The following is a 13,160-nucleotide window of genomic DNA, read 5'->3' as shown; positions in this document are numbered from 1 at the left end:
CAAAAATGCAAGAATCTTATCCACAGATGAGAGGATCCTTTGACTGATTATTGTATAGCCTCTACTTGGAGAATAGAGTATAAAGAACAGCAATGGATTGAGAATAAGAAATACCTCGGCCAGGTGAAGTGACTCATGCCTGTAATCCCAGCACTTTGGGAGGCCAAGGTGGGCAGATCATGAGGTCAGGAGATTGAGACCATCCTGGCCAACATGATGAAACCCTGTCTCTACTGAAATTACAAAACTTAGCTGGTCATGGTGGCATGTGCCTGTAATCCCAGCTACTCAGGAGGCTAAGGCAGGAGAATCGCTTGAACCAGGGAGTGGGAGGTTGCAGTGAGCCGAGATTGTGCCACTGTACTCCAGCCTGGTGACAGAGCTAGACTGTCTCAAAAAAAAGAAAAAAAAAAATACCATCCTGGCCAACATGATGAAACCCTGTCTCTACTGAAAATAGAAAAATTAGCTGGTCATGGTGGCATGTGCCTGTAATCCCAGCTACTCGGGAGGCTAAGGCAGGAGAATCGCTTGAACCAGGGAGTGGGAGGTTGCAGTGAGCCGAGATTGTGCCACTGTACTCCAGCCTGGCGACAGAGCTAGACTGTCTCAAAAAAGAGAAAAAAAAAATACCTCACACTATAGTTTACACACTGAGAGTCCCTGAAGAAGTAACATTATCATCCTTTGATACCTTCATAAATCTTATTCCTTCCAGCTTTCTGTCATATATTTACCTATTTATAGCCTAAATCTTTAAGTTATCAATAAAAATGTTGAGTGTTCTTAGAGAAAATATATAGCTCCAGGTGATTGTCATATCCTTTTCTAGATATCTACAAAGGTCTGTTCAATAATCTGTTTTAGAAAACTGTCATCAGTCAGCATTAAGTTAGCACTAGTTTATAGTTTCCAGCACCTAATTTCTCCCTGCCATCACCTTTAAATTAAAACAAACAAACCAAGTAGTGAAACATTTTTTTTTTGTTTTGTTTTGTTTGAGACAGGGTTTCACCCTATTGGCCAGGCTGGAGTGCAGTGGCACCATCTTGGTTCACTGCAGCCTCTGCCTCCCAGGCTGAAGCAGTCCTCCCATCTCAGCCACTCAAGTAGCTGGGACTACCACCAAACCCGGCTAATTTTTTGTATTTTTAGTAGAGACGGGTTTCACCATGTTGGCCAGGCTAGTCTGCTTGCCTTTGCCTCCCAAAGTGCTGGGATTACAGGTGTGAGCCACCGCACCTGGCCTCATTTCTTTATATTCTGTTTCAGGCAGCTCTCTTATTCTCTGATTTTTCAGAGATGATAAACACTGGTTTAGCGATCATGTTTGTAAGTTACAGGTCTATGGGATAAAGCTTCCATGAGTCTGGAGGGTTAGAACTTATTTTAAATAATTGAGGTGCTTGCTTACAAATATGGGAATAAACTCTTTGAAAAATTTAGATATGCTATCATTTATAGTTTGTAGATTACTCTCCTTGATAGAGAAGAGAAACAGATTTTTTGCCTCCATCACAAGTCATGCCTGTAATCCCAGCACTTTGGGAGGCTGAGGCGATGGATCACGAGATCAGGAGTTTGAGACCAGTCTGACTAACATGGTGAAACCCTGTCTCTACTAAAAATACAAAAATTAGCTGGGCATGGTGGTGCATGCCTGTAATCCCAGCTACTCAGGAGGTTGAGGCAGGAGAATCACTTGAACCCAGGAGGCAGAGGTTGCAGTGAGCTGATACTGTGCTACTGCATGCCAGCCTGGATGACAGAGTGAGATTACATTTCAAGAAAAGAAAAAAAACACAAGTCATACCTAACATGCAGTGGTAGAACAGGAAGTTGTCTCTGCCATAAGTATTTACCTCTCTAATAATTTGGAGTGCTTACCTCATTTTCTATGTCCTGCTTTCCTCATGTTAAGTTCTTAAAGTCAAATTAATAATTACATGGCTATTAATGGGTTGAGTGTGGTGGCTCACACCTGTAATCCCAGCACTTTGGGAGGCTGAGGAGGTCGGATCATGAGGTCAGGAGTTTGAGACCAGCCTGACCAACATGGTGAAACCCCGTCTCTACTAAAAATATAAAAATTAGTTGGGTGTAGTGTCGTGTGTCTGTAATGCCAGCTACTCAGGAGGCTGAGGCAGGAGAATCACTTGAACCTGCGAGGCAGAGGTTACAGTGAGCAGATATCACGCCACTGCACTCCAACCTTGGTGACAGAGGGAGACTCCATCTCAAAAACAAAAAGATGGCTATTAGTAAGCACAGTTAATGAAAATGGTATTAAATTGTTTTTTGTATGAAATTTCATCTAGGTTATGAACAAGCCCTTTACCCCTCTAGTATATGGAATATGACTTTCTAGTAAACAGAACAATGTCCTTCTCTTTGTAGAACAGTGTTGGATAAATCTTGACATAAACATCTTCCTTTTTATAGTCTCCATGAAGACTTTTACCCTAAATTACAATTTACCTAGTGCTCGTGTGCTTTTGCCTCTTGTTTAAACCTTCAGAGCCATTACTTGTAAGTCATCACAGAGTAATTTCAGAATGACATTTGAAATGCTTAATAAAAATTTTTTAACTAGAGAATGCTATATATATTTTTTTAAATTGGGTTTTCACCATGTTGGCCAGACTGGTCTCGAACTCCTGACCTCAAGTGATCCACCCACCTCGGCCTCCCAAAGTTCTGGGATTACAGGCCTGAGCCACCACACCTGGCCGAGAGTACTATTTTTTAAGCCTGCCTTGAAATTTCTGGCATTCAACTTTTTTCTTGTTGTCTGTGATCGTAACACTAAAATTACAGGCGTGAGCCACTGCACCCAGGTATATTCCTAAGTATTTTATTCCTTTTGATTCTATTGTGAATGGAATTTCTTTTTTCATTTTTGGATTGTTTATTGCAAGTATATAGAAATGTAATTGATTTTTATATATTTGTCTTGTATTTTGCTGCCTTACTGAACTTGTTTATCAATTCTAGTGTTTCTTAATGTATTCTTTAAGATTTCTATATACAAAATTATGTCATATACAAAAAGAGATTGTGATTTTTTTCACTTTTAACCCTAACAGAGAGCTTTTTCAGCTTTACTGCTTTCTTACTCACTGGCAGCCTGTATTAACTGTCAGCATTTATTTGACGTACTGTAAGCATTTATTATCTGTAAGATACAGAAATACTTTGCTTTCTGTATTTGAAGATGATGCTGACAGCATACTTCTCATGAATATTGATAAATGGATATGGTCCTAATCCTTTGGATACCAGTTGCTTGTATGATCTATACTGGTTTTGTTAATGAAAATTGTTCCATATAGGACGGGTTGCTACTTGAATCTTTGCTTACTTTGCTGTGCAGTTTTCTGTGTTCATTATTGCAAGTACTATATTACTCTGTAAACTCGCCAGAAAATTGTTGCTCAATCTTTGCTATTCCTGTTAACAACCAGGAATCATTTTCTGTCAGTTTCTGGATTGTATTGTTTGAATCAATACTTCTGTAATTGAATGAAATCTGTCTTCTTTAATTTAAATTACATATATATATATATATGTTGTAACACCTTTTTCTTCCCCAGACTTTTCTGTTTGGTAGATACGACTTCAGATTCATTTTCTCCCTTTATATTTATGAATATGTACTCTGTACTGGTTTGGCACTATAATAATTTAAAAGTGAAGGAGGATAAAGAAGCATAGTTCTTCCTTGAAAGTAAATAAATCTTTGCCAGGCATAGTGGCTCATGCCTATAATCCCAGCACTTTGGGAGACCAAGGTGGGCAGATCACTTGAGGCCAGGAGTTTGAAACCATCCTGGGCAATTTGGCGAAACCCCGTCTCTACTAAAAATACAAAAACCAGCTGTGCATGGTGGTGTGCACCTGTGGTCCCAGCTACTTGAGAAGCTGATACATGAGAACTGCTTGAACCTGGGAGGCAGAGGTTGCAGTGAGCTGAGATTGCGCCACTGTACTCCAGCCTGGATGACAGAACGAGACCTTGTCTCAAATAAATAAATAAAAAGTAAATTTAAAAATGTTGCTCCGAGCCCCTTTGTTTCCCCCTTTTTTCTTTTCTTTTGGAGTTGATTAGCTAAATTTGTTGCTCTATACCTCTGATAGAATGAAGACTATGATAAGTTAGATTCCTCAGTGCTCTAATTTTCTTTGTTTGAATTACTATTTGAAGAGTACAGACTGTTTTGGTTACTCAGCTAACCAGCTCATAATGACATTTCTTTGATAGCAAGGAAAGTCTTTGGATGAGCTAAGCATAAATTCATCTCTACTACTGGAAGAGTACATTATTATCTGACCTTATATAACTACTATCATCTTTAGATAGGAAGGACAGAACATTTTATAAAAAGAAGCTATATTTTGTCATTTATGAAATTATGGCAGGCAGATAAACTAGATAGTTGAATTTTTCTTGTCTTTAGCCTGATAGTTTCCAGGCAAAACACTTTTTTACAATGTTACATGTTCCAGTAGGTTTCCAATGACCTAGGTAGATCATATTTCCCTCACCTTTTTCAGTGAGATTGTCATATACATTTGTAATGCAGTTAGATTTATTTGTCACAGTCTGCATACCATCCTGGAATCCCTCAACCTCCTGGTTTTTTTATGGTATCTTTTATCATACAGAAGTTTAAGATTGTTTGTAATCATATCTATTTTCTCCTTTATGGCTTTTGGATTTATGTCATGCTTAATAAGGATTTACCCACCTCAAGATTTTATTTTTGTTTTTGCTTCAAATGCTTTAATGTATTTTTTGTTTTAAATTTAGAATTTTTTTTTTTAATTTGTCTTTGTTTCTTTATTTTCTCCTTTTTGTTACATATGAAAATTAAAAAAACATTGAATAGAATACATTTTGACACACCATAAGCAAGGAACCAAGAATGTTTAGTTTCATTTATTTTGTGGTTGTATATTCTCATGAGGAATAGATGACCACAAGAAATTTTATGGGCCTTGCATTTATTATTTGCCTTGTCTGAAATATTCAATGTAATATTAAATATCTGTTGTTCCACCTGATATGTTTGCTTCAAATTATCTAGGAGAGTTTCTGCCTTCTTCTGTTAGCTTGAAGTACTTTTAAATATTTACAATTTGAATGGCTAAGCATATTAGACATGTTTCTACTACAACCAATTCTAACCAGAGAGCTCTAAAATCAGATTCTTTGTAACATGAAAACAGAAAAATTCATTAGTATTAACCATTGATCTTTCAGTTGTGGATTCTTACACTGTTTCAGTGGAAGTGTCTTCTCCCCAGAAGGAAATAGAAAATGTGAAATATGAAAAAAAAAATAGAGCGAACAATATTTTCTAAATTACTGGTAACCTGATAAGAATTCATACTAATTTTTGACAGTAAACTTAAGTATAAAGCCATTTTTGTTAAATATATGAGTACATGATACTTAGATGGCCATCTTTACTGTTTGTTTAAATATAATTTGCCTATTACAATATAAAACCAACTAGTTTGTTTCCAAGCTTGGATACTTAATCCTAGTAAACATTCTATTTGCCTTGAGTAAAAGTTCTGGTAAACAGTTTCCTTTGAATCAGAAGAAACTTTTTTCATTAAAAAGAAGTGCTCTATTTAAAAAACAAATTTCATCTCTAGCCCTAAAATATAACAAGGATTAATTAAATAAATCTAAACAAAACAAAGTTAAATAGTTATCCTGTAATAGTTAATAGCCTGCTGTTTTGAGTAGCTAAATGATTTTAAAAACAGATCAGTACATTGATACCTTTGTGTATTTATTTTTGCAGGTGAAAAAAGCCAAGATGCAGGAATCAGGAGAGCAAACTATAAGGTATGTACAGTTCACTTTCTTTTTAATGAACTACTCATAGGTTGGTTTTTTTTTTTCCTTTTCACATGCTGTTTAGTGTATGGGCATGCTTTGCCCTTTTTTGGTTCTTACTATCAGCTGTTTAATTTGGAAATTATTTGGTTTAAGATTAAAATTTCTTTCCCAGATAGTTTTTTCCTGAAACACCTGCACTGATTTTTCCTTATGCATTCATTATTTATTCAACAATATGTACCAAACTCATGTTGTATATCAGGCATTGTACTATATAGAGGAGACTCAGTGGTAAAGATGAAAAGCACCATATTCTTCAGTCAAACGTATGATACACAGAATAGGAAGCATAAGTGAAATAAAGAAATTCCAAGAGATTTGGTATTTATTACCAAATGGGTATGAAGTGACTTAGTCATTAACCCCCCCCTCCTCTTAGAGAAAAGAGGCAGCTTGTTTTCACCTCACAGTTTGGCTTCCACATACCATGATTTTCAGTTTTCCACAGTTCTTGCCTTCTGTTGTTTGTGCACCAACCATATGAGCCAGAAACTGCATCACCTCTACCACATTAATTTCAAGAACCCTACACTTTTACCTCCACACACTATCATCTCAGCTTATTCTAGAACTGCCATGTTAGCCATATGATGTCTTAAACCATCAATTAAATGATCTGTCATATTTTCACCATCACCCCCTTAAAAAGAACTTTAGTTTCTTCCTTATAAGAAACTTGGCCAGGCGCAGAGGCTTATGCCTATAATCCCAGCACTTTGGGAGACCAACGTGGGCATATCACTTGAGGCCAGGAGTTCGAGACCAGCCTGGCCAACATGGCAGAACCTCATCTCTACTAAAAATACAAAAATTAGCTGGGTGTGGTGGCCCAAGCCTATAATCCCAGCTACCTGGGGGACTGAGGCAGAATGGCTTGAACCCATGACGTGGAGGTTACAGTGAGCCAAGAATGCACCACTGCACTCCACCCTGGGCAACAGAGAAAAACTCTGTCTCTCAAAAGAAAAGAAAAGAAAAGAAAAAAGTAAAGAAACTTAACTGGCCAGGTGTGGTGGCTCCACTTTTGGAGGTCCAGGTGGGCAGATCACTTGAGTTCAGTAGTTTGAGACCAGCCTGGGCAACATAGCAAGACCCCATCTCTACAAAAATCACAAAAAAATTATCCAGGCATGATGGTGCACACCTTTAGTCCCAGCTACTCGGGGGGCTGAGGGAGGAGGATTGCTTGAGCCCAGAGGCCAGAGGTTGTAGTGAGCCAAGATTGTGCCACTGGACTCCATCCTGTGTCGGTGGCAGAGGAAGACCCTGTCTCATAAAAAAAAGGAATGGAGGGAGGGAGGGAGAAACTTAACTATAAGATCTACTGTAATTAGGAAGGAGAGAGGGAGGGAGGAAAGAAGGAAGGAAAGGGATGGGAAGGGAGGGGAGGGGAGGGAAAGGGGAAGGAAGAGAAACTTAATTATAAGATCTACTGTAATTAGTCCCTTACAAACATTCTTAACTTCCTCACTTTTTTTTCTGTCATACTTGCCTAGCAAAACCACAACCCTGATTAAACCCAGCTATCTAACCTATTCTGTACTTACTCCCAATCACTCATACATTGTGAGAGAAAAACACAAAACTGTGCTGACTGTTCTTAGTTTCTATTCATGATTAGATCTAAAATAGGCACGTAAACCCCCTTCCTGGTATGTCTGATTTCCCAGCCTCTAAAATCATTTTAATTCCTTTATTCCTTTCCTCCTTCCCCCCGCCCCACCCCCCCCACACCCCCCCACACCCCACCCCCCGCCTTCTCCCTTTTCCCTCTCTTTCCTGCTATTGCCATTCACTCAGCTGTGGATCTTGCTCCCTAGTTCAAAGAGAGATTAGGAACACCTCCTTTCTCTTTCACCAGATCTACCTACTTAATCTGCTTCTCTTAGATATTGTTTCTCTCTCCTCTGAAATTAATTCCCCTGCTCTTATCTAAGGCTAACCTCTCTAGTTGTTCAAAAGAACCCATCACTTTCATCTTTTCCTGCAATTTCTTTTACCTTCAGCAGTTTTTTTACTATGATAAAACACACACAATATACAATTTACCATTTTTTGTTTGTTTGTTTTTTGAGATGGAGTCTCTGTCTGTTGCCCAGGCTGGAATGCAGTGGCACAATCTTGGCTCACTGCAACCTCTGCCTCCCAGGTTCAAGCAATTCTTCTGCCTCAGCCTCCTGAGTAGCTGAGACTACAGGCATATGCTACCACGTCCGGCTAATTTTTGTTTTATTAGTAGAGATGGGGTTTCACCATATTGGCCAGGCTGGTCTTGAACTCCTGACCTCGTGATCTGCCCTCCTCAGCCTCCAAAGTGCTGGAACTACAGGGGCGAGCCACCGTGCCCAGCCTACAGTTTACCATTTTAAGTGTACAGTTTAGTGGCATTAAGTACAATCACTTTGTCTTGCAACCATCACTACCATTCATCTCTAGAACTTTATTCGTCTTCCCAAACTGAAATTCCATATCCACTAAACAATGTTCTCCATTACTCCATCTCCAAAAACTCCTGGAAACCACCATTCTACTTTCTGTCCATATGATTGTGACTACTCTAAGTACCTCACAGAAATGGAATCACACAGTATTTGTCTTTTTGTGACTCACCATGATGTCTTTAAGGTTCATCCATTTGTAGATGTGTCAGAATTTCCTTTCTTTTTAAGGCTCAGTAATATTCCATTATATGTTTGTTCCACATTTTGTTTATCCATTCATCTGTTGTTTGTGTTGTTAATAGTGCTGTTGAATGAGAAGAAAGTATTTGTCATGCTCACCTTATGGACTTGGATGTTTTGGGGGTTTTGGGGTCACTTCATTTTAGAGCTTTTTTTTTCATGGTGTATTCATTGTTAAGCAAAATTTATTTTTATATAACTGAAAATAATTATATTTTGAGACAGTATGTCATTTCTCTAGGGATAATTTTTTTTTTTTTTTTTTTTTTTTTTTTTTGAGATGGAGTCTTGCTCTATCGCCCAGGCTGGAGTGCAGTGGCACGATCTCGGCTCTTTGCAACCTCTGCCTCCTGGGTTCAAGTGATTCTCCTGCTTCAGCCTCCCAAATACCTGGGACTACAGGTGCCCACCACCATGCCCAGCTAATTTTTGTATTTTTAGTAGAGACGGGGTTTCGCCGTGTTAGCCAGGATGGTCTCCATCTCCTGACCTTGTGATCCACCTGCCTGGGCCTCCCAAAGTACTGGGATTACAGGCATGAGCCATCGCACCCGGCCGAGATAATACTTATAAATATTTAACAAGTGCTAGAGTTAATTCACTGTCTTGGTGCTATTGTTTCTGTTTATTCTCTAGATGCTCAGTTGAGTATATAGAGGATGTTGCTATAACATAAGATTCTAGGACCATTTGGCTTTTAGGAACACACTGGACCATAGTAATATCACCAACTTCTAAGATACAGGATCTAGAAATAGTCTTCAACAGTGGGTATAATAGTGAACCCCAGACTTATTCAGGTACATGTAGAAGTCAAACTAGTTATTGATGTCAGAAATGTGAAGTTCTGGTCCAGTTTTATGCCCTTCCCCTGGGAATTCTATGTAAGTGAGTGGTGAGATGGGGTCCAGAAGTCTGTGTTTTCATTAACTATTCAGGTAATTATAATAAATCACCCAGTTTGAAAAACTGACACAGCTACTTCATACAGTTTCTTGCACTTACCCTTCCATTTCCATAATCACATCTTAGTACATTAAGTTCTATTTCAAAAATATAAACATTTGAGTAACAAGATAAAAATGAACCTTATTTAGGAATTTAGCCTTAACATTAATTACATATGAGGAGAAATTATTTGAACATTCAAAATATACCATTAAAGCTGGGCACTATGGCTCATGCCTGTAATTCCAGCACTTTGGGACGCTGAGGCAGGTGGATTGCTTGAGCCCAGGAGTTTGAGACCAGCCTGGGCAACATGGTGAAACCCTATCTCTACAAAAATTAGCCGGGCGTGGTGGCACACACCTGTAGTCCCAGCTACTCAGGAAGGCCAGGAAGTCAAAGCTGCAGTGAGCCATGATCGAGCCACCGCATTCCTGAGTGACAGAGTGAGACCCTGTCTTAAAAAAAAAACAAAAAACAAAAACTGACCAAACAAAAATATATGCCACTAAAAAAAAAACCCTTATTATAGTTGAATGGTTGAATTGCATATTAGAAGTCAGTTTCAGAAATGATATGAGAACTTTATAAATTTTGGTGCTATGTATTTTTTATATAAGCAACATTTTTTAAAAAAAATGTTGCTGCGTAGAGACTATTCTTACCTTTGATTAGTCAGCAGATATATAGGGCCTCTGGTACAGTGTCCTCCATCTCTCCCTAGAGTGTAGAAGAACAAAGCAGGTTTCTTTCTAAGGTGCATGAATGTAGGAAGGATGCCTGGGCTGTGAAGAAGTTGTAGTATAATAACAGTTACAGTTAAAGTGTGCTTACTATGTTCTAGCTTTGCTCTAAACATTAACTTATTAGTCCTCATAACAACCCTATGAAGTACGTTTCATTTTTATTCTCATTGACAGATGTAGAAAGGGGGGAACAGATAAATTCAATCATAGAGCTAGTTATTGGCACAGTAGAATATGAACTTGAGCAGTCTGACTCTAGAATCAGCACTCCTAACCACCGTGCTATAATGGGAGAGAATAACTGAAGAATGAAAAGTAAAGTAGATGGAAAAGGGAGAACATTGTGAAGAATGAAAGTTAGAACAATCTTCATTCCAGAATTTCTGCGGTGTCTCCCCAGCATTAAACTATCTAACATAATGACTTGTCCTCCCAGTTTATCTGACTTATCATTTGCAGTTTCTCCCTATTTTCCTTATAAGTTAAAAAAAATGATGTTGCTTAGTCCTGGCTATAATAACAAATAGGAAATGAGGTGTTTGGGTTTTTTTTTTTAACTGGGAGAGAAGAGAAATATAGTAGAATGAATCACCTTAAGGGTTTAGAAACCTCTACTTGGAAACAAACGTGTAATTTTTTTTTTTTTAATAATTTTTTATTTAAAAAAAAAGATGTTTCACCATGTTGGTCAGGCTGGTCTTGAACTCCCGACCTCAGGTGATCCGCCTGCCTTGGCCTCCAAAGTGCTTGGATTACAGGCGTGAGCCACCACGCCTGGTCTAATTTGTTTTTTTGTTTTGCTCTTGAGACAGAGTCTCGCTGTGTCACCTCTGCTGAAGTGCAGTAGCACGATCCTGGCTCACTGCAACTTCTGCCTCCTGGGTTTAAGCGATTCTTAGGCCTCAGACTCCTTAGTAGCTGGGACTACAGGCGCGCACCACAACACCTGGCTAATCTTTGTATTTTTAGTAGAGATAGGGTTTAACCATTTTGGCCAGGCTGGTCTCAAACTTCTGACCTCAAGTGATCCACCCGCCTCAGCTTCCCAAAGTGCTGGGATTACAGGAATGAGCCACCGCGCCCTGCGCAAACATGTAATTTGAAAACACATCTCTTCTAAGCCCCTGACCACACAGAAGGCCAAAAGAAAAAAAAAAAAGAAGGAAAAAAGAAAACACATCTCTTATGATTATGATTTGTAGCTGATCGAGAACCGCTGTATGAAAAAGATGTTTCCCTACTTTCCTGTGGTACTTTGGGAGCAAGGTAACAGAGCACTGTTGTACAGAATGGTGACTGTAATAAATAATATAGCACTGTATATTTCAAAATTACTGAAAACATAGAATTTAAGTGTTTTCACATACTTTTTTCACAAAAAAGTGAAAAGTGTTTCATATATCAAAACATCACATTGTACCCTATAAACATATAATATGTACAATTTTTTAAAAGTGACAGAGCAATGTTTTAGATGTCATGTAATTTTTCTTTTACCATATGGTGTTAAGGAAAAATCTGACTTGCTGGTCAGTGACTTAGCTAGAATTTCTGAGTGATACAAAAACTAAAGGGATCTAGAGATAATAAGAACAGTAGAATGCTGAGGGTACTAGCCCTGGCCCTAGCTTTCTTCAAGTAGTTAAAAACCAACAATAAGGATATCATGAAGATTTACCTTGCCTCTTACTTGTATATCCTAGGAGGAAATGAGTTCGATCTCATCACTTTTAGCAATGCAGCAAATCAATCAGGGGCTAATGTATTCATTTTGGTTCTCCCAGTCAAGTAAGCAATACAGATGTCAGTGATCAGAAGCCAGAAACATCAAGCCTTGCTTCAAACCTTCCCATGTCAGAGGAAAGTAAGTACCATATTCTGTGCATGATTGAACAGCTCTTCCTATAACCAGGTAATACTATTCTTATAGAGTTGGTTTTTTGTAATTGCCTTGTTTATCCCAAAATATCCGGAAGGCTCTCCCATCCTTGTGTTTGTATATGTTTATCATTGAGCCCCTGGTAAGCTTTATTGACAGACCAGCTGAGAAAAGATCACATGCAATCCACTCACCCGAGGAATCACACTCGGTAATTTTATTTCTGTTTTGAGATTGGATGTTCTAAAGGTAATAGTGTCTTACAGAAAATCAGAGACATTTATACTTAATCATATATACTTCCCATGTATATTTTTTTTAAAGGTGTAACTTTTTTTTAAATGGTGTATCTTGAGTTCTATATAGTATTTCCTCAAAGGTGATTCTATTTTGGTGGTTCTCAGACCTTTAGCCTATGTAAGAATCATCTGGAATACTTGTTTGTAATATAGAATTCTAGTTTCACCTCCAAAGATTATCATTCAGTAGATCTGATGTGGATAGGAAATCTCCATTTTTGAAGTTAGCCAGGTGATTCTGGTCCATATGGGAAACTGTCCAAATTGTGGAAAACCACTCCAATCAATAAAATGTCTCCTCTAATTTCTTTAATATCCCATTCATCCCCAAGAAAAAGACCTGTTCCTTAAAATATACTTTACATACTTCAGGGTAGGAAGTAAGTTGAATATTCTTGCTCCTTCCAAATAATTTCCTTTTTTCCTTCAAATACTTTGATTCAGCTGGGCAGTCACAGTGGTTCTTGTCTGTAATCCCAGCACTTTGGGAGACTGAGGCAGGAGGATCGCCTGAGACCAGAAGTTTGAGACCAGCCTAGGCAACAAAGTGAAACCTTGTCTCTACAAAAAATAAAATAAATAACTTAAAAAAAATTTTGGTTCATTTGAAGTCTACATCTATACCTTCCCCTACCTCCTTTCTACTTTTACTTTAGACAGTCATCATATTCATTCTGTTCTTTTTTTTTTTTT

At 38.2% G+C, this 13,160-nt stretch overlaps 1 protein-coding gene across 5 annotated transcripts in view; it reads left to right on the top strand.

The window, feature by feature from the left end:
• EYA3 (EYA transcriptional coactivator and phosphatase 3) overlaps positions 1-13,160 on the top strand; it is a 113,357-nt gene that overhangs the window by 32,241 nt on the left and 67,956 nt on the right. For all 5 annotated transcript variants that reach the window (XM_064363550.1, XM_012439916.3, XM_064363549.1 and 2 more), the window contains 2 exons: positions 5,817-5,860; positions 12,074-12,153. In XM_064363550.1, coding sequence (XP_064219620.1) covers positions 5,817-5,860; positions 12,074-12,153 — 124 coding nt within the window. The remainder of the gene's footprint in view (positions 1-5,816; positions 5,861-12,073; positions 12,154-13,160) is intronic.

Source organism: Aotus nancymaae, unplaced genomic scaffold (assembly GCF_030222135.1).
Source record: "Aotus nancymaae isolate 86718 unplaced genomic scaffold, 86718_ANA_hifiasm-v0.15.2.pri h1tg000053l, whole genome shotgun sequence".
In the NCBI taxonomy this organism is placed as follows: Eukaryota; Metazoa; Chordata; class Mammalia; order Primates; family Aotidae; genus Aotus; species Aotus nancymaae.
This window is presented reverse-complemented; position numbering and strand designations above follow the sequence as displayed.